The 20579-nt window shown below is 47.3% G+C and overlaps 1 protein-coding gene across 2 annotated transcripts in view; it reads right to left on the reverse strand.

Annotated features, from left to right (window-relative positions):
* Window positions 1-20579, reverse strand: part of PTPRT (protein tyrosine phosphatase receptor type T) — a 1098787-nt gene that overhangs the window by 667746 nt on the left and 410462 nt on the right. For both annotated transcript variants that reach the window (XM_033841064.2, XM_033841065.2), the window contains exon 6: window positions 8977-9151. In XM_033841064.2, the coding sequence (XP_033696955.1) occupies window positions 8977-9151 (175 nt within the window). The remainder of the gene's footprint in view (window positions 1-8976; window positions 9152-20579) is intronic.

Here is a 20579-nt window from a genome sequence, read left to right on the forward strand (position 1 = left end):
GACAGAAAATCAGCATTAGGAGGGTCAGAAAAAAAAATGTCTTAATTATAATAGGAATAGGACAGACATTGGGCTATGAGACTCCAAGGAGGCTGGGTGATCAGGCTTCAGCAACCTCATCTGAAACATGCGAGCAGGTGAGGATTAAACAGAACCTCACGTGAAATATTCAGGGCAGTGTCTGGCGTGCAATAAATGGTCCACAAATGTCAGCTCACGACAGACCTTACAGCTCATTCCATGTCCCAGATAATTCTTCCATTTGAACACAGGAGGTTAATGTTCCAAGTGAATGAGGGTTTAATGCAGTTGCCATTTGATTTAATTTCCAAAAGCATTAATGCAACCCATCAGCATGCAGCTGATGAAGCAGTCAAAATAATTCACGGAAACCAATACTTGTCAGGTTTTATTTATCCACATTTACCTTTTTTTTTAAATAAGCTGTTCTTTGTGCTCATATAGAATACAATATACCTAGATATCTCTCAGTTCGCCCCACACACACACACACACATATGTTCAAGTAAGTTTCCCACTTTCCTCCTGTCTGTCATTTTTCTCTTCCCCTGGAAAACTAACAGTGACGTCATCCAAGAGTGAGGGAGTCCAGGGCTAAGACTGGGCAGCTGGCAGACGGGGAGGATGGAGAATGATGAAGACAAGCATAAACACGGGGGCAGTTAGCTCACAAAGGATGAACAGAGCCATGAGCCTCCCCCACATCTAGAGAAGCTGTGCTCTTATCTCATTTTATAATTAAGGAGTCATGGAATGAAGTTCCGAATTCACATAGCTAACACAAGGCGGACCAGGATTTGAACCCAAGACCTACACGATTTGGAATCTACCAGTGCTTGCCAATAGCAGTTGTGGTTTAAAAAGAAAAGAAAAAAAAGATGCAACCCATTGATAAAAGTTAAGACTAAGAAAGACAAAAACTAAGAGCATCAGGATGTTTTTCCTACAGGGAAGGAAGGCTACACAGACGATGTCGACGCTGAGGTCTCTCTGCAACAGCATCTTCCAGGAAAGCTGAGGTCAGACATACGGTGGAGGGAGGAAGTAGGTACGTGTGACGTAAAGAGGTGTTAAACGTGTAGACACAGGTTGAAGCAGGTATATGCCAGTCGGCAGGACTCGGGAGGAATACAGAGGGCTCACCTCAAGGCAAGCCTTCCCTTGACAGCCACTGAGGAAGGCCCAGAAGCTTCTAAAATGACCATTATAATGGCCACACGGTAGACTGGATAAGTAGTATGATGCTGGCAGGTCAACTGAGACCCTGAAATTGCAACCAAAGCAGGACAAAGGGAGGCCATAGGAGGGACACAGGGAATCAAAAAGCTCACAGCTTCCATAATTAGGAAGAAACGAATAAGGGAAAAAAACACTATAGGAAAAGATAAAAAAGAAGCACCCAGAAAGGACATGGAAATTCCTCAGAAGTAGGAGAAGAACCTACAGTTCAAACAATACTGAGAAGCTTGAGAAAGGAAGGAACGGTGAGGAGTCTGCAATGCTACTGCCTGCTTCTGAAGTAAGGGTCTGAGAACTCACCGCTGGATACAGCAAATGTCTGAGCACCTTCTACACTCCAGGTACTGTACTAGGTGCCATGCGCCCAGCAGGAAGCAAGACCTACAGAGTTTCTTCCTTCCAGAGCGTGCATAACTCAGAGATGTGAATGACCATGGCGGGCAGTGATGAGAGCGGGGAAGAAAACCACAGCCTAGGACAATGGTACAGAGTCACCGGAGGAAGCGTGGTCATGCAGAGGCTCTCTGAGGAGCTGAGCAGAGACCACAGTGGACAAAACAAATGAGCCGCACAATCGTCTGGAAGAGAAGTATTTCGGGCAAAGGGAGAAGAGCAAGTGAAAAGGGCCTACGGTCAGACTTAACTTGCTGGGGTTCAAGGAAGAGGAAGTGGACCGGTGTGGCCAGAGAAGAGAATGAGAGGAAAAATATGGGGCTGGGGGCGGTCAGAAATCAGAGACAGAGGCCACATCTAGAGACTGCATTAAGAAGTTTGGACTTTACTCTGAGGATAAGAGAGGAGCTAGTGGAGGGTTTTAGGCAAGGGTGGGCCGTGATTCAACTTGTCTTCAAAGTATCCCTGAGGCTGCTGCATAGAGAACAGACCTCGGTGGTGCCGCAGTGGAGCATGGGAGGCCGGCAGAGTCATCCAACTGCAAAGAGATGGGGGTAGGTCCCGTGCAGTGCTGGACAAACTGTGTCCTGGGAGCCAAATCCTGCTCCGCGCCTGTTTGAGTAAATAAAGTTTTATTGCCACACAGCCTTACTCACTCACTGACATCTTTTCTAGGGCTACGTTTGCTACAACAGCAGAGTTGAGCAGTTAAAACAGAGCCTGGATGACCCACAAAGCTGAAAACGTTTACTACCATGCCCTGTGCAGGAATGGTTTGCCACCTCCTGGTCTAGGGTGTGGACAGGAGAGGTGGTGGGGATGACGGGGCTCCAGGCAGGCTTAGGAAGTGGAGGTTACAGGGCAGAGGCCGGATTCCAGCCCAGGCTCTCTGACCACTGAACCATACAGCCCCCAGGTCTTCTCTGCCTCTGAAGGCTGGCAGGGAACAGAAACGATTCTGACGGCACCTCTGCAGTGCTCCAGTGACTGTCCAAGCTGAAATCCTTAGGGTGGTCACTGGCTTTGCCTCTTCTCCCGGCATGCAGCTGTCCTCCTAGGCTGCTCTCACTGATGGGACAGCAACCAGCAGCCTTGGTCATCTCCGAAGGTTGCAGATGCTTTCCCAAACTGCATCAGTTGTTCCACCCTTTGTATGTCCTCAGCTCACACCTGATTACAGGGCCTACCATACTGGATTTTGTTAAGAAACGTGGTATAGAAGGAAGAGCATGAGCTGAGGCACAAGCAGGCATGGGCTGGAATCCCAGCTCTGCCATGTATAAGGTGTGTGACCTTGGGATGACTGTCTAACCTCTCTGATCCTCCATGCCCTAATTTGTAAAAGAGGGATGCTACAGCACCTGTATCGTAGGATGATGGATAGGACTAGTAAGACAGTATAGTAGGCGCCCAACACAACTAGATGACCATGCATTACAGGCCTGCATGATTCTTCCTGCTAGACCGTGAGCTTATCACACTACTTGACACATAGCTGGGGCTCAATAAACTATTAAACAAATGAATATAAGAACAAGTCAACTACTCCCACCATGTCATCTTTAAACCAGAGGCTGTAAACTCAAAGGCCTACAGGAACCAGACTAGTGATGTGAGCAAAATGGACCAACTGAGGACAGGGGTGGGCTGCGGAGCACATGCCCCAGAACAGGGCAGCCATACCAGCCCGCTGCCGCCACCCCAGAATGCAGGCTCAATGTGGCCAAATCAATACAACTCCAAGAGGCGTTTAAGTATTGGAACAAGTGTTAAAAGTAAAAAGGAGAGTGCAACCTAAGGAAAGCATTTCTGCAACCAATTTGGACTAGTGGGCTGCATTTGATGACCCCAAGCCCATTCCAGAGGAAAGAGACCTTCAGATGACTAAGTTTAAATTTCCACAGTACAAGAAGCAGAACAAGGACAAACGGACACTGTATTTGGTCAATATCCCCTCAATAACAGTAAAATGTGATTAGTGATAGTTACAGATATAAGTGGGTGGGTGTCTACTTTTACTGGGATCTATACATATATTGTCTCCCTCTAATAAGGATCCAATTAGCTATGTTTACCCTTACTGAACAGATGAGGAAACTGAGGCTTGGAGTGAATACATAATTTGCCTGAAGACACAGACAGCTGGGGCCAGGGCCGAGACTGAAACCCGGGATGTTTACACCCAAAATCCATGCTCTTGACCCTACCCAGCTGCCTTGATAGGAAGTCGTATCAGTACTTAAATCAGAACATCTGACTCTCAGCACCAGGACTGGATTCCTTCTAGGCACCGATCTGCATATTGATAAGAAGGTTCTGAACCCATGGTAGGCTGTTAAATGGAGTTAGAAGGCAAATTTAAAAAGCACCACCAACAACACATTTTTGATGAGTTAGAAAATTTTCATCAAGACCACATCTGCATTTTTGAAGACACCTGTCTTTGGGATAAGTGTCTTGAAATCGAAGACGTTAAGAAACCCAGAAACAGGGAGAGAATTAGTGCGTTTATGAGCACTGGTCTGGAACAGGTAGGTTGAGAGGCCAGATTGTCAAACGAGCAAAACCTCAATTACAGAGTAATCTAATGTATACCCAGGTACACTACCACAACTCAGTAAACAGTTCTTTGGAATTAAGTTATTCCAATTTGCTTTCACTTTGATCGGTGTGTGGCCCTGAGAATTTGGTATTACCTACACTCAAGTGAGGTGGCATCTTCTGAAGCACTGCTGCTCACAACCCCAGGATAATACACGAGCCACAAGCCAGCCAGCCACGAACACACCTGCCTAGGGAAAGACAGAGACCCAGCCCGAGTCTCCACCTTCCACGGCTTGGCCCAGCACAAGCACCTGCCACACATGCCACCAGAGGGGCCTCCAGCTCCTGGCACCCTTGGGTGCTGAGGGGTCCTGTAACCTCCTAATCCCTGCATGGCCCGAGTTCTGAAGGAGCGACGCCGGCGGACGGGGCCCATGTGGTCAGGCGGCTGAGCACAAGCAGGACCAGCTACTTTTCTTTTGGTCCAGAAACCTGACTCACCGGTGGTAGATACAGAAGGGCACCCAGGGAGTCTAACGACCCAACTGTTCCCAAGTCCACATGTTGGCCGCCTCTTTGATATCCCTCTCTCCCTTTCCGTATGCTCAGCACATGGGGGAAAGCGCCAGTCCCCTCTTGGCAGAGGAGGCCTTAAGGGATCTCTCCAGGGCCACACAGATCGCAATCAAATCCGCACCTGGGCCAGGTGTCCTGCCCCACCACCCACTCAGGGCCGTCACCACCTTCTACTTCCTTACGGGGGAAAACCCACCCACCTCAAGTCATTTATTTTATTTAACAAACACTTATATCTCAGTGGGCCAGGCACTCTTCTAAGAACTCTTACAGCCACTGTCTTACGTAATCCTCAGGACACACACCCCTGAGGGAGGTAATGCTATACCTCCACCCCCAGATAAACCAGCTGAAGCTGGGAGAGGTTGATGTCCAAGGTCACTGAGCTGGGACGAGAAGGGCCCAGGATTCAAACCCGGGCATCTCAGCTCCAGGGTCCTTTCCTGTCTCTGAACTGGAACTAAACGGAGGAAACCTGGAAAAAATGCTGCCCAGGGATGGTCTTCTTCCTGGGATGCCCCAGTGTCCGTCAGCTCCCTGCCACTCAGCCCACACGATCTGTGTGATGCGTAAACCAAGAACAGGAAATTCAATTTGGGGAGCAGCCCCATCCCCTGGGAGAGCGCTTGGCCTTTGAGAAGTCTTCTTTCTCAGATTTTCTCCCTTCCCTGAAAGAAGGTAAATTTCTATTTTTTCCGTTGTTTTTGTTGTTTGTTTTTAACAAGTGCAAATACTTCAGTGTTAAAGTATTTAAGCATTCTGGCTCAGCCACAAAAAGGGGCTCTAAGATGTGCATGAGTCATTCTTCATAAAGCACTTTCCCCCCAATGCTCTGGTTTGCTGCCTTCAGGTGGGTTCCTGGCCACACACTCCAGGGTGACAGGCTTCCTCTGGTTGCTGCTGCCTCTGGGTGTCCCCTGTCTTTCACTGTCTTGTTTGGCTTGGGTACCATTAGCTTTTTATGAGAGAGAGTGAGAGAGAGAGAGAGAGAGCGAGGGAGTGTGAGGGGGAGAGAGAGAGAGAGAGAGAGAGAGAGAGAGAGAGAGAGAGAGAGAGAGAGAGAGAGAGAGAGAGAGAGAGAGAGAGAGTGTGTGTGTGTGTGTGTGTGTGTGTGTGTGTGTCGGGAAGGGTTAAATCCATTTCTCCACAAATCTGTCAGTTAGTACCCCACTCCAGAAAGGTGGGGAGTAGTGGGAGGGTGATGCATGAGTTAAAAAGGCAAGTTAGCAACAGGTCGGGGGACCCCTGTCATGAACCCTGTCTGCTATCTGGACACTTTCGACACCGTTCATGACATCATGCTACCATGTGCTGACAAGGCCACAACCCTCAGGCGCTCCAGGTGTTGCCAAAACAGCATGATCTAGCTCCTGGTCCAATCCTAGCTCTGCCCCTAAGACCTGTCTCTGTTTCTCAACCTGGCTGTGACTGTTCTCACAGCCGTAAAATGAACTAAAATAAAACCAAGGTGCAGAGCCAAACTCAGGACTACATGAGGTCTCGGATGTGCAGGGACTTCTACATCCAAGGGGTCCAGCTTCGAGCTTACCACCAATTGAGTATAAAAAGGAAAAAAAAAAACAAGCGGGAAGAAAAATGGGCACTAAAAAAAATGTGATATTCCATAAAGGATTTCAGTAAGGTATAACAAAACGGGACCCGGTCACCAGGAGCACAAACCCACCATCGCCCACCCTGAAGGAGACCTCTGAAGGAGACCATCCAGGGCATCCCTTAAAATGGAGCAGCAAGGGCTGGGGTGGGGAGGGGACAGAGCAGTGTTAGCTCCTGGATTGTACTGACAAACCTGGTCAGGACACCACTCAGTCCAAGCTGAACTCTGGCCCAGGACACACAGCCAACAAAGGATAAACCACAGTCCTAGGACACACTGGCCACCCCTCCAAATAAAGGCCATGATGCTTCGCCATGGAAATCTCATCCTCTGTCCCAGAGCCCTCTGGATTTGGTTTCCCACACCTCCTTCTCGACACCTGGGGACATAAGACTAAATGAAGCATTTTCTGGTTCCACTTGTCTGCGGGTGAAAAGTTCAGAGCCCTACAGTAGCCCCCTAGTCCTTCACCCTATGCAATCATTACCAATGCTGTGCCAGGCATGGGCAAGGTGCCGGTGAGACCGGAGAAAACACTATCCATTCTCCGGGTGGGGAGGGTGGGCTTCCTTTCCAGTGTGGAGTCACCATAAAGGAGTGTGTGTCGTGAGCGTGCCAGAGGGCACAGCGCAGGAGTTACATATTCACCATCTGGAAGACCTGCAAAGGCCACTTTATCACACAAATCAATCTTATGGCACCAAAAGGCCAAGATACGAGCCTAATGGGATCAAAATGATGGTTTCTTTTGTATATAATGGCCCTCGATGTAAATTATTATAAAGATGATTTTTTTCCTGTTAGTTGTTCTGTTCATAAGTACCCAATGTGTTATCTTCAGCTTAAGTGCTCATAGAATTATAGTGATGAAATGCATTCCTGCTGAGGCCAATAACTCCATCACTTATCCACCATTCAACAAGTATTTTAAGGTTGAGCCTTACAAAATGACCGACTGTGCAGGTCAGAACCGTCAAACGCTGGCTGTCTCAGATGGTTCCGTGTGCTCAGCACTTGCGCCAGGCGCTCAGCTAAGCTCGGGGGACTGATTGTGAACCAGGAACCAAATGGAAGATGCCCCAAACCCCACAGAGCTTATATCCTAAAGGGGGGGACGGACGCTGCCAAGTAAACAAATAAAGAAAAATACGTAATTTGGAAACGTGATGAGTGAAAAAGAGACAAGGTGATATAATAGAATGTGACCACCAGAATGGGGGGGGGGTGGTCAGGGGAGGGTAGTTCTCTCAGAGAAGATGGCATGATGACAGTCAAGTTGAGATCTGATTAATGACAAATGGGCAGCCATGTGAATATCCATCTGGAGTCAGGACAGCACAGGAGAGAGAATCCCACACTCTCTAGGATTAGAGATCCTAGACTCATACTAGTCCAGACAAGGCGACCATGACATGCAGAAGCAAAGAGAGGTCAAGGTTTCACATCAACCGATCCTTTGACCAAGGGAACCAACTCACGATCCTCTGGAGGGTGGAGCGATGCTTCTACCTGCAAAACACTGGGTATCGTTCTACAGCTAGCATTAAGACAAACAGCTTATTTCATTCACTAAATTATGTTAGATTAAAATTTTAATCGGCGAACGTAACACTGGAAAATGAGAACATCCATACGCTGCTATTTTCCAGTGTAAGCTGTCAAACCTTTTTTTTCTTCTTTTGTTTGTTTTTTTTTTTTTTTGCAAAAGCAATATTGCAACACAAAGAAAAATCCGTAAAGATTCTTTGGCCTACCAACTCTACCCCTAGGGAATTTATCCAAGGAAATAACCTGGTTTAGTAGAATAAAAATATTCTCTTCGGAAGAACTCAATTGAGGCGTTAATCGCTGCATGCACAAAGGAAAGATAAAAGAAAAACAAATATACCTGGAATTACCTAAATGATGACGGAGATTTTTAAAAATAGGATGATTCACTTGATGAAATAGCATACAACCGTTAAGCACTGTAACAAAGATTATACAGTCTTTCAAAACTGAATGGACTATCGAGCTCCTTGAGAGAAGCAGAAAAGGAACAATGTGCATATTTTAATGGAAAAACATGTCAGTGATACCTCAAGGTGAAAAAGAAAATTGAAAAAAAAATTGAATCAAAGCCAGTGGGGTGGGAGGTTATTTATTTCAAAAGTCCTTCTAAAATATTGTCATTATATAGAGTTTTCAATAAAAAGTCCCTCAGAAACAATTGTACTCTGATCACTGTAATAGAACGCCACCAAAGCACAAGGACATTGGCTCACTCTAACTTTAAATGCAGAATAAAGCCAAATTTGGAGATGTCGTCTGCGTTATATATCCCACAAGCTTTCATATACAGATCCTACCTGTAAGACTCAACTTTGAATGACAATGTAATATTGCATGATTTCACAATAACTTCCTCTGTTTTTTTTGATGTGTGTGGATGGGAAGAATTGGAAATTGCGTTTCAGTCTACGGAATGGGTGTAGGAACACCAGATGAGAAAGCGGGGGAGTCTTAACTCCTCCCACCATGCAAGGATGGGGCCAAGGGATCCCCGTGAAATCAACCACCCGGGAAGAGGCACGGGTGGTGGCACTCACCTTTCACAATCAGCTCAGCGTAGTTGGACACACCAGAGCCACCGTCAGAGCGGATCACACAGCGGTACTTGCTCACACTCCGCTGGGTAGTGTCCGCCACACTGACTGTCGCCGAGAAGCGCCTGTGGTTGACCACGCGGGTGACCATGAGGGCCGTGTCCCTGCCATTCCATTGCTACAGGACAGAGGGAAGGGAAGGAGAAATCATATTATCACACACTCCTGAGTGACCCCAGCATGGAAGTTCCACCCATCCCCACACCCCTGGGGCCCATGACTTTCCATAATAAGGACTCTCCATTGCTGGTTTCTGCAAGTGATGTGATTCAAGAATAAACTTTGCTAGTGAGATGATTCAAGAGGGTGGATGCCTGGCCATAGGAAGAGAGAGCACAGCCGCTTCTAAACACCTTGGCTCCTTTCTCATCTGCATTTGGGGTTGGTGCTTGGCCCCTTAACCTTCCTCCTGTTTTCCTTCATCTCTTAAGCAAAACCCACAGGGCTTCCCTAAATGCAGACTCAGGTAAGTTAGTGAAGACACAGCCCACAAAGTGATAATAAACAGCTGGTGTCCTGGTACACCACCCATAGGCTCTGAGTCTCCTCCACAGGGACCAATCTGTCCCTCCAGGTAGAGTGAGGATGGGGGCTTTTCAACACCTCTCCTCCTTGGCATATGCTTCTTCCTCTGCCTGGTGCCTCCTGTCTCCCTGGAGATACTCCCTCTCCCTTAAACACACAGGTTCAGCTCGTTAGCATCTCCAGTAAGTGCCCCTGACTGTCACAACACCTTCTGGAAGTTCCTCACTCCCTTATGTATGGTGCAGACTTCCCACACATTTTTTCCTAGAAGTGTTTCCCACTGTAGACTGTGAGCTCCCCGAGGGCAGGATTTTGCTATTTTCATTTCTAGCACCATGCCCTGAAGCCTCCTGACTTGCTAAACATTTCTAGAATCAACATTTCCAGCAAGGCATTTTTGTCTTTACCATCCTGAATCTTAGATGTGATACTCTGAGTTTGAATAAGGCCCTTTCTCACAGCAGCAAGTTACAGTAACTGATAGGAAAACAAACGCAAGCCAAAACCACTTGTGCAGGCACCTGCATTTCTCTGGGCTTCAGTTTCCTCATTTAAACAATGGATCTGATACTGGTGTTTGCTCTATGGAGTTACTGCGACGAATAAATGAGAAGGCATGTAAAACATTTAACACATGAAGGTATATCCTGGTGTTAGTGGAGCTCTCTAAATTAACCATGAAATTAGCCAGGTGAAGTGGAGTAAACTGGATAACAGTCCCTCAAAGATGTCTACATCCTAATCCCCGGAATCTGTAAATATATCACCTTACATGGCAAAAGGGACTCTGAAGATGTGATTAAGGATTTTCAGATGGCGAGAGATCCTGAATTATCCAAGAGGATTTATATGCAGAAGAGGAAGAAGGCCGATGGCCAGAGTCAGAGAAGGAGATGTGGTGACAGAAGCAGAGGTCAGAGTGACGTGATTGATGGCTTGAAGGTGCGGGAAGGAACCATGAGCTAAGGAATGCAGGGTAGTCTCCAGAAGCTGGAAAGGTTAAGGGAAGAGATTCTCCCCTCTCCTTCTCCAGAGGAGCCCAGCCCAGCCGACACCTTGATTTTAGCCCAGTAAGACCCAATTTCTGACTTCTGATCTCCACAACTGTAAAGTAATAAATCTGCATTGTTTTAAGCCACTAAGTTTGCAGAACTTTTTACATCAGCAATAAGGAATTAACACAAACGGCCAAGGACTGATTAAGCACAAAATATTAATTTTTCATGTTTAAATTTTATTTTGGTGTCTCCTCCAGTATTATTTAACTTTGCTTCTTAAAGATGTCAGATTCCAGCAGAACCAGAGAGGATTCAGTGCATCCCCTTGAACAATTTAGATTCTTCTGTTTAGCTCCCGAACCACCAGGCTTTCTCCCATGGAAGGATAGGAAATTGCAGGTTGTCTAATAAAATCTCTAGAAAATAGGCCTTTTGATAATCACACCTGTCATACTGGGCGCAGGCAACAGCAGGACAGGGTCGAGCAGGAGGGCCCAGAGCCACAATAGGAAACAGGGCTGTGATGGACCAGGGCAAGGAGAAATGGAGGTTAAGTTCAGAGAGATGAGCCCAGATGGAAGGGCAAGCAATTGCACAGTCACCCAGGAGCCCAGGAGCAGAGATCGGGAGGGATTCTAGTAGACCAGGAATGGTGAGAGGCTCAGATGCCAGAATGCTGTGGCAACACGGAGAAGGGATTTAAGCAGAGAGAATGAGTAAGAAGCACAGGTGCCAGCCACTGTCTCAGCCCCAGACAGAGGCAGGAGAGAAAATGCAAGGGAAGCAAACAAGGGGAGGTTTCATGACAAAGGAAAAGACTCAGAAACCTAAGCCCATAGGCGATGAGCAGGTTCGAGTGGGCACAGGGAGGGGTGGTACAGGGGAGATGCCAGGAGCCTGAAGTGGACCACACCCCGGAGGCAAAGTGCGAGAGTAAAGCTTCCCAGCCATCATACCAGGTGCCATGCAAGTGCACAGGGATGCAGATGTTAGGGTGCTAGGAAAGAGGAGCAGGACAGTGAAGGGAAGTCAAAGTCCTGGGAAAAGCCAGAGAGGAGCATGACACAGATGACGCACATAGAAGCCTGTGGAAAATTCTATCAAACCCTCAGGCCCACGTCACCCCTTTGGCTTGTTGGAAATTTTCTTTTGGCTCCTGTAGTATTTTTCATCCGTAAGTATATCCTTCCTCTGAAAGTTCCAGGCACACTTCCTTTCTTCTTGTGGCAAGTTTTTCAGAGCTATGTCTGTGGTTCTAAAATGAATCATCTTCTAGCCCCTCTGAGTCAATGGATCAATTGAGTAAGTTTCCCACTGGGCACTCAGAAGGGTGTCTTAGGCTAGGCTCCCCAGAAGGAAGCAGAGTCTGAGACCTGGTGATTTACTGAGTGCTCTCAGGAGAACGGGGATGAAGGAAAGGGTGAGGAAAGAAGCTGAGCAACGATGTGGTGGAAACTGGGGTCTGGCTTCAGCCTGACTCCACAGAGCTCCAGAGCATGAAGTGTACCAGAGCTAATCTCACCAGGAGGCAGGAGGCCAGCTTCTGCACTCCACGCCCATCAGTCACAGGTCATGGCCAGGTGGGGGAGGAAGAAACGGTTCCCCTTTGACCAAGGGCACAGTTCTCTGGGGAAGGAGGATTTGTGAGCCTTTAGCAGCCAACACGCACAGTACCCTGCAGTTTGGGGCACTGGCTTTAATCCATTCTACCCAGAACCTTCTTATCTCTATCTCCTCCTCCAGTATATTATACATAGGGTCTCCTGAAAGCCCATGAGCCACTGCCCTGAGATTTGCTGGTTGTCTGCTCCTGAATCTATGTTAAAAAAAAAAAAAGGGGGGCAGAGGGCTGGGAACTGATCTCCATAGATCACTGACAATGTGGGAAGCTCAAGTACCCCTGCAATAACGCACTGCTTCCTCTGAAAAGCCGATCTGTCCCCCAGCGAATAAAGTTCCATAACTGAGTTTGATAAACATTTTGTTCAAAGTAATGGGATTTGTCTGAGCATTTATTAAGTAAAAGTCACATTAACGAACATGTCCGAGTGCTCAGTCTGTGCTAGGCACTGTGTTACCTGGCTTACATGATAGAATCCACTTAATCCTTCTCAAATCCCTAGGAAAGTACTTCTCAAAGGGTGGGTCCCAGACCCAGCATCGACATCGCCCGGGAACCTGTGAGAAATGTTAATTTTAATAGATTTCCAGGGCTGATATCCATTTATGGAGGCTGTTTATTGGGGTTGGTAGTCTGAGTTGTCTCTTCCCCTTTCCTTATTCTATTATTAATTGCACTGGAAATGTCCTCATTATTTAACAAAACAGAAAATGAGAGAGTGTGGAATGTGGAAGCTATAATTTCTTCCCAGAAGAATTTACAGGCTGGCGTTAAGATTCCAACAAAACAGCAAAAAGGGCAAAACATAAACACAAAGTCAAGTATTGAAATAGCATCCTTCAAGGAGGAAAACACGGTCAACAGAGGATGAGCAATGCTTTTAGAATAATCTAAAGCAGTGGTTCTCAAAGTGTGGTCCCCAGATCTACTGCATTAGCACCCCCTGGGAACCTGTTAGAAATGCAAATTTTCTGGCCCCTCTCTGGATCTAATAAATCAGGAGCTGTTATAGGGGGAGCCAGGCCATTTTTGCTTTCACAGACCCTCCAGGTGATTCTCATGGGATGATAAGGCATGAGATAGGTCCTAAGAATATTCCTGTTCTCCAGATAAAGAAACTGAGGCAGACAGGTCAAGCAACATGGTTTAGAACAGTACTTTTCAAATTAATGTGCATACAAACCACCTGGGGAATCTTGTTAAAAATGCAGACTCCGATTCCCTGAGTCTGTGGGGGGACCTGACATCCTTCATTTCCAGCTAGCTCCCATGGACCGCTGATGCCGGTCCATGAACCATAGCAAGAGGAGCAAAACCTTAACATGACTTTGCTGAGGGATGGAGTTAGGATGTGGACCCAGGTGATGTGACTCCAGACACTGAGGCCTTAATCACATTGCCCAGCTGCCAGCCAGTGCACGACAGCGCACAGCTACCCTGTGACTCTGTGTGAGGCGGGTAGAGTGTGCAGTGTTCCAGAAACTCACTCTGCTTGTTCAAAGAACATCAAACGCCATCTTGCAGGAAATGACTGCTCCACAGAAAACAGTTTGGGAACTGATGTGATCGATGCCTAGCTTTCTAGAAACCTCAGCGGTCTCGAAGTCAGAAGTATCTATGTAAGGAGGGGCAGAGCATCTTCCTGCATTCCTGGCTAGCAGACTTTCTGAATATATTATGAAGGGGTGTCATATCCAATGTGCTATTAGGCTTGGGTGAGGTTTTCTTACCCCAGCTCCATCCGTCTAAAGCAGCGGCTCTCAAACCTTAGCATGCATAACGCTCACCTCCAGAGTGACTCAGTAGGTCAGGGGTGAGGCTAGATAATCTGCATTTCTGACAAGTTCCAGAGTGACACTGATGCTGCTGGCCTTGTCCTCTGTCTCCAAGATCTGAAGGCTAATGTCACCTTAAGTCCCTCACTGGAAAGAACAGGGCCAAATAATATCACGGAACACATGGATGGACACATTCCTTAAATCCAGGCCACTCCCTGAGGCTGAGCAATTGGTCACCGCACCAAAGGTGCCCAGCCATGGGCCAAGGGTGTGGCATCCAAATCCAGCCCCTGTTCTGCTGGCAAAGCAGGAGTCCTGACCACAGGCTGACCGAACCCACTTGGAGGAAGGCTACCTATTTTCTTTGCCCAAAGGCTCTGTCTGCGTGCCAGGCTATATGCCTTGGAGCTGCATGTGCCCACAGGGCGAACCTTTTTCCAATTCATCCACCCAGGGGGCACATGTGTTCTAAGCTGAACAACGGCATTTTATAGCCTTATCGGTGGTCCTGCTTAATCCCATTTTATACCCATGCCTCTCTCATTCATCATGGTAACAGTTCCCTTTGAAACCTCTCTTTTTTTCCTTCTTTTTCATCTGCTTATCTCTCTCTTTTAAAACAACTCAAATTCCACCTTCCCTTAGCTTGTTTTACGTTATGTGGAACAAGCCGGCTTGGTTTGAGAGCACACACTCTTTACAGGAGTAGGGACTGCAAATGCCCACACTTTAATATTTCTGACCCTGGCATGTGTGCATCCTTCCACCACCCAGGCAAAAACCTCTCTATCTTCAGGAACTATCTAGAAAGGAAGACGAGAGAAGCACCTGAGCCCATGGAAAGGCTGCTGTTTTAGTATTACCTGATTGACTATCAAGTTATCTATAATAGCCTCACCATTTTGCAATTCCCCATCCTCTCTGCGCCTGTGTCAGGACATTATTCCCTTCACAAAGAGATAAGACACAGCCTGCAAAAATGGCTGTCATTATTTCCGGACATGCCGGAGTGCATGCCGACTTGCAACTGATTTATAATCGGCAGAAGTGGAAACATTACTGTCTTTAATAAAAGGAAACTGTGTGCAACTGACATTATGACTGTTTTACAGGAGATATTCTAACACATGGGTCCTAGAAACCTCCCGTGTGCTGATTTGAGCTCCTAGCGCAAGTGCGCGCGCGCGCGCGCGCACACACACACACACACACACACACACACACACACACACACACGTAAAATGAGGCCACCGTTTCCAGTTGAAAATTATTCTAATTGCTCCAGAAATCTCCTGGCTAGAAAATATTTCCGTGAACTTCCCACAATTCATTCGAAATATTCTTTTCATTTCTAGTCATACTGCGCCAATGGCATGACATTTGGAAACTTGCTAAAAGCTGGCCCATTGATTCTCTTAAGACCATATTTGCACCTCTTTGGCAATCTCTAAAGAAGGGCTTTTGATTATTCTTTATTAAAAGTTGAAAGAAATAGAAGTGGACATAAATCATTTTTGATTCGCTACGCTAAAGACCTCCCAAGGGCCCACTGCGCGCATGGCTGACTGCCCATTTACGGTTGATTTCTGGGTTCGGAGTTCCTGCAGCGTCAGGAGGGTCCTGGCATAAGCCCTACAGGGGGCCGTCAGCCCTGAGCAAAGAGGATGAGCAGGTGGTGAAGGGCCTGCACGCATGCCATCGCCCTGTGCAGCCTGGTGGCCCTTTGACTATTTCCAGTTCACCTCTCTGAACTCTGCTCACTGGCCACTTCTTCCGCAGGCACGTCTCTGAGACTCATAATTCCTCCCCACTCTCCCTACTCCCTACCTCCTCAGCAGACCCCTTTCCCCCCTGGAGCCTGGTCACACGTGTGATAAAACATGTAACTCTGTGATTAGTTGCTAAATGTCTGTCTCTGCTGCCGAAAGGTAAGTTCCACGAGGGCAAGAAGCAGGGCTGCCTTGCGCGCCACGCTTTCTCCCAGCTCCCATGCGCTGGGGCGGGAATGAGCTGGATCAGTCCTGAAGCACATAAATGGGGGATGGGCTGAGGGAAGACAGGGAGAAAAAATATCACAAAGTAAAGGAGGAAAGAATACGTGTGTGAGGGGACAGCTCCAGGTCAGAGTTGCCTACGGTCCTCAGAGAGGAGGTGCACAGGATGGAGCAGGATGAGGTCCATGCATCAGCTTCAGACGAACCTGAGGGAACCCAACCCTGTGCAAATCCAAAGCCCAGCTAGATTTCCCTCCCCTGGGTCGCCCTACAGGGGCTATGTTTTAATCTGGGGTCCCTACAGGTGGAAAGAAGGAAAGACAGAGCATGTAGCAATGGTGCCACGACTCTGTAAATACACTAAAACCCACTAAATGGTAGACTTATTGAACTTTATGGTTTGTAAATTATATCTCAAAGGTAATAATAAAAGACTGGGGTATCCTAGGCGTGGGGCTCCCCAGCTATGACACAGACCTGCTGTGTGTAAACCCCACCTGGATCCACCCTCACATCATCTTCACAGGACTTGGGGGCACAAGGGAAACTGTTGCAGACATGAAGCTCGTGGTGCCTGCAGGGTAATGAGTAATAAAGTCCTTCGTCTCTGACCCAAGAGTCTCGTGTCTCCTGCCAGCATCCATGCAACCATGCAACGGGCAGCCTAACCCCTTTGCTTGCAAATAAGGCAAACTCTCAGACCCTTCATAGTTGCTGACAGGTGTGCCATGGAACCAAGAGGGCAGGAAGATTTTCAAGGAGGGAGCGGTCAGCAGCATCAAATGCTGAAAGAAGAGCCAACTATAAGGAATAATAATAATAATGAAGGAGGATGGGGGGGGAGGGGGAGGAGTACCACCGCCACCACGCTGCCCCCTGGCTTTAGCCACAAGGAGAGCACTGGTGACCTTCACAAGAGCCACTCTGGGAAGAGGCGGGAGTTAAAGAAAGGCACATTGCAAGTGTAGACATCACATTTACGCAATGCGGCCAAGAAGGGGAAAAGAGCTGTAAGAAGGCGACTAGAAGGCAGAAATTTGAAGAAAAGCCCAAGGGTGTTGGAATTTGGTTTGTAGATTTGAGAGACTCAAATCTCTTTTGTGTGTGTGTGTGTGGTACGTGGGCCTCTCACTGTTGTGGCCTCTCCCGTTGCGGAGCACAGGCTCCGGACGCGCAGGCTCAGCAGCCATGGCTCACGGGCCCAGCCATTCCACAGCATGTGGGATCTTCCCAGACCGGGGCACGAACCCGTGTCCCCTGCATCGGCAGGCGGACCCTCAACCACTGCGCCACCAGGGAAGCCCTCAAATCTCTTTAAGTACCTAGTACAGTGAAAATCAGAGGTGGGTAATTTTGTGATAAATACATGAATTTTTTTTTTAATAGGAAGCCATCTGTATGGAAGGAAAGGCTGGAGTGGAGATACAGGTGGGCAGGACTATGAGGTGAGTATGGAAGGATAAGCCCACCCAGGACGTAGACACAGACCTGCATTCAAATCCTGCCTCTACTGCTCACGACCTGGGTAACTCTGACTCATGTACCCTTAAGGTTCAGTCTCCTCATCTATAAAGCAGGGCTACAAATAGCATCTACCTGAAAGACCGGTTGTGAGAATTAAATACATCATATGTGTAACCACTCAATACATGCCAGCTGTGTTGAGTATCGGTGTGAATTTCTCCTTAGTATGTAGTTGTAGGAGGCCCACTGGGTTTTCAGCAGAAGCCCCGCATGGAAGGGACACCTGGTAGAGATGCAGGCAGGAGGGGGAGCTGCTTCCAGGGCGCTCACAGCCCTGCGAGCCAGCAGTAGTCCTGCGGGGAGCGGGAAAACAGGTTTACCGGAAGACTCTGCCGCAGCGGACCAACACGTCTGCTTATCTCATCAGCCGTGGTGTGGCCGCTGCTGTGCCGATGGCTTCCCAGGGCAGGAGCTGCCCAGTTCGGGTGTGTTCCCTGTAACAACGCCCGTGATTTGTCTAAACACATATGCTGCCCTACCGAGATCTGTGCAGAGGCTTTGGACACATGGCCTCATTGCTGAGACTCTTCGAACGCTATTCATTGTACAGACTTCCAACGGAGTGAATCCTTTGTAGGGAGACCTGGAAGTCAGCCTTGGGGTGGGGCTGACAGGGCCTGCCCCGGAGCCCCAGAGGAGTGCATGGATCCCGCAGCAATCTTCCATAAAGACCAGGTGACACACAAAAATATTTCTAAACCTCCACCTTAATGAACAGTATCTCTTGGTGGCGATGAGGTGGGGCAGTCTGAGGGTAACTCTACCCGTATTCTCAACAGGGTCCAATGCTGCCGCTTCTGTCGGAATAGCTACCCCTAATTCTATGCCCTGTGAAGGCTCCTACCATCCTTAGAATATTCTGTGCCTGGGAAAAAGTGGTCACTTTTCTCCTTTTAACAGCATTTTTTCTGTTAATATTAGTTACCTATATTCATTTTAGCATCTTTGGATGAAACAGAAAAGAGTAAAGATAAAAAAAAAGCATATATAATCTACCATCGCAATCAATTATTAAGTGTCTTGATATGCGTTTTATAGTGTTATATGTGTATGTTTATAGAGGTATGTATATATTTGTGTAAATATGTGTGTATACATATGGTTGGGTTTTGATATAAAATTAATATATTGGGCATATCGTTTTATAACTTGCTATTTTCACTTCAATATATACTGTGAAAATGGCATTAAATAGACTTCTATAACCTGATATTTAATGGCCCCATTTACTTAATCAGTCCCCTCTTGCTGGGCATTTAGGTTGTTTTCAGTTTTTCATCCCGTTGAACACACTTGCATATCCATTTTTTCCCTGTCTCTGGTTATTTTCTTAGGTGTATTCCCAAAAGTAAAATCACTTGCCGGAAGAATATGTACATTTAAAAGTGTTAGCTAGCTACTGACAAATTACCTTCCAGAAAAGATGTACCATGTACATTTTCACAGTGCTACGCCGATGATTTGTCACTACAGTTCCACCTACTTGTACCCTGAATATTGCTCTTTTTTTTTTTTCCTTTTTCCAAAAGGGCTCCCCAGACTGTAGGCTGCTTTTCTTACTAGTTATTCCAGTCAGGATGCACACCAGCTACTCGCTTGAACAAAATGCTTGAAGAATCACAAGTCTGGATTCCTCAGGACAACACATCACATAAGGAATCAGCAAGTTACGAATGAGGCCCTTCCACCGGAGGCCACGGCACTACATGCTTCACCTCAAGAAGAAATCATCCCAGAACAAGATGAGCTTGTTTATAACTTTTACTGGCCTTTATCCGCCTTTTCCCTAAAAGACTACAATTGTTCTAGGCTTAGGTATACACATTTCTGCATAGGTCCTGTCTGTTGATTTTTATGCAAAACTTGCACTATAATTCCATGACAGCTGGCACTAGCAGACAGAGTCTTCTAGAGAGCACATTAAGTCTTCAGGAGGGTGCAAAACAGGGGTACGGGTAGTCTTCCTTTTTAACTTATTAATTTATGATCTGAAAGCACTTAAGGACAAGCAGGCTGTAGATCCCTGCTCTATAAAAAGAAGGTAAGCATTCTCTACAACAGGCAACAGGGATTTATCCCCAACTACGCGTCCACCAACTTTTCCCTAACCACTGCCAGGGAGAGGGGCCACTGACATACTATTCTGAGAATAAAGGCACCGCCTTTATTTCCCTGACCTAAAACTGCTGGATAAAAAAGTTTCCACATTTGGTGACTTAGGGAATAGTCAGCTTATCTTGGAAGCGACAGCAAGAAATAGCATTGTTGAAAGGCACACCTGCTCTAGGTGTCCTGGGGACTCTTGGCCACAATGTGTCTGTTTCACTGACTTTGGAAATTCTCAGGCTGAGGCGCCCCAGCCTGTTACATGGACCACAACTTTGGCAAGTCTGCAGGCAGCTCCTCTAGGCGCTGGAATAAATCCAAAGCAATATCTCGTGAGAAATCCGCCGCTGCCTTAGCCCGTCCGTCTCAGATCAGGGCTGCAATTGTCTCTTGGGTGGCAGGTAGCATGACAGCGTCTCATATCTTACAGAAAGATGCTGACCTACTTCCAACTACACTGTTGAATATAAGCCTGGACTTAACTGGCCAAGCGGGCATTTTCCCAGAGAGCATCGCGTAAGCCATCTACCTCCTAATGTTTCCTGAAATATAGATGAGGGAGATAACATTTCTGGTGGTTCCCTTGAAGAAATATAGTTATTCAATCTATTCACTCTCCAGATACACGTGAGGTATCCCAGGATGGCGATGGTAGAGAGCTGGGGACCTCTGCCATACCACACTGCCCACCCCACCTCCCTCCCCCCCACCCACCCCCGCCGCCAACTTGCTTTTACCCAGAGCATCACTATGGGAAACGAGCCTATGAAACTCACTTGTGTGCCCTCAGTAAGACTGTGGTGGAAAATGCTGTCCCTACCTCACAGACTGTTTTCTCTATGAGGACTCCTGGGAACAATTCCTGTCTGGCCTCTGTGTGAACGACAGAATTTTCTCAGGGACATCACTGTGAACTGTGTATCTGACAAGCTTTCCTTATTCTGTCTGTGGCCATGGTGCTGTGGGCTCTGCCTCTGACCCACTGGGAAGCAGCAGAGGT

This window comes from Tursiops truncatus, chromosome 15 (genome assembly GCF_011762595.2).
Source record: "Tursiops truncatus isolate mTurTru1 chromosome 15, mTurTru1.mat.Y, whole genome shotgun sequence".
In the NCBI taxonomy this organism is placed as follows: Eukaryota; Metazoa; Chordata; class Mammalia; order Artiodactyla; family Delphinidae; genus Tursiops; species Tursiops truncatus.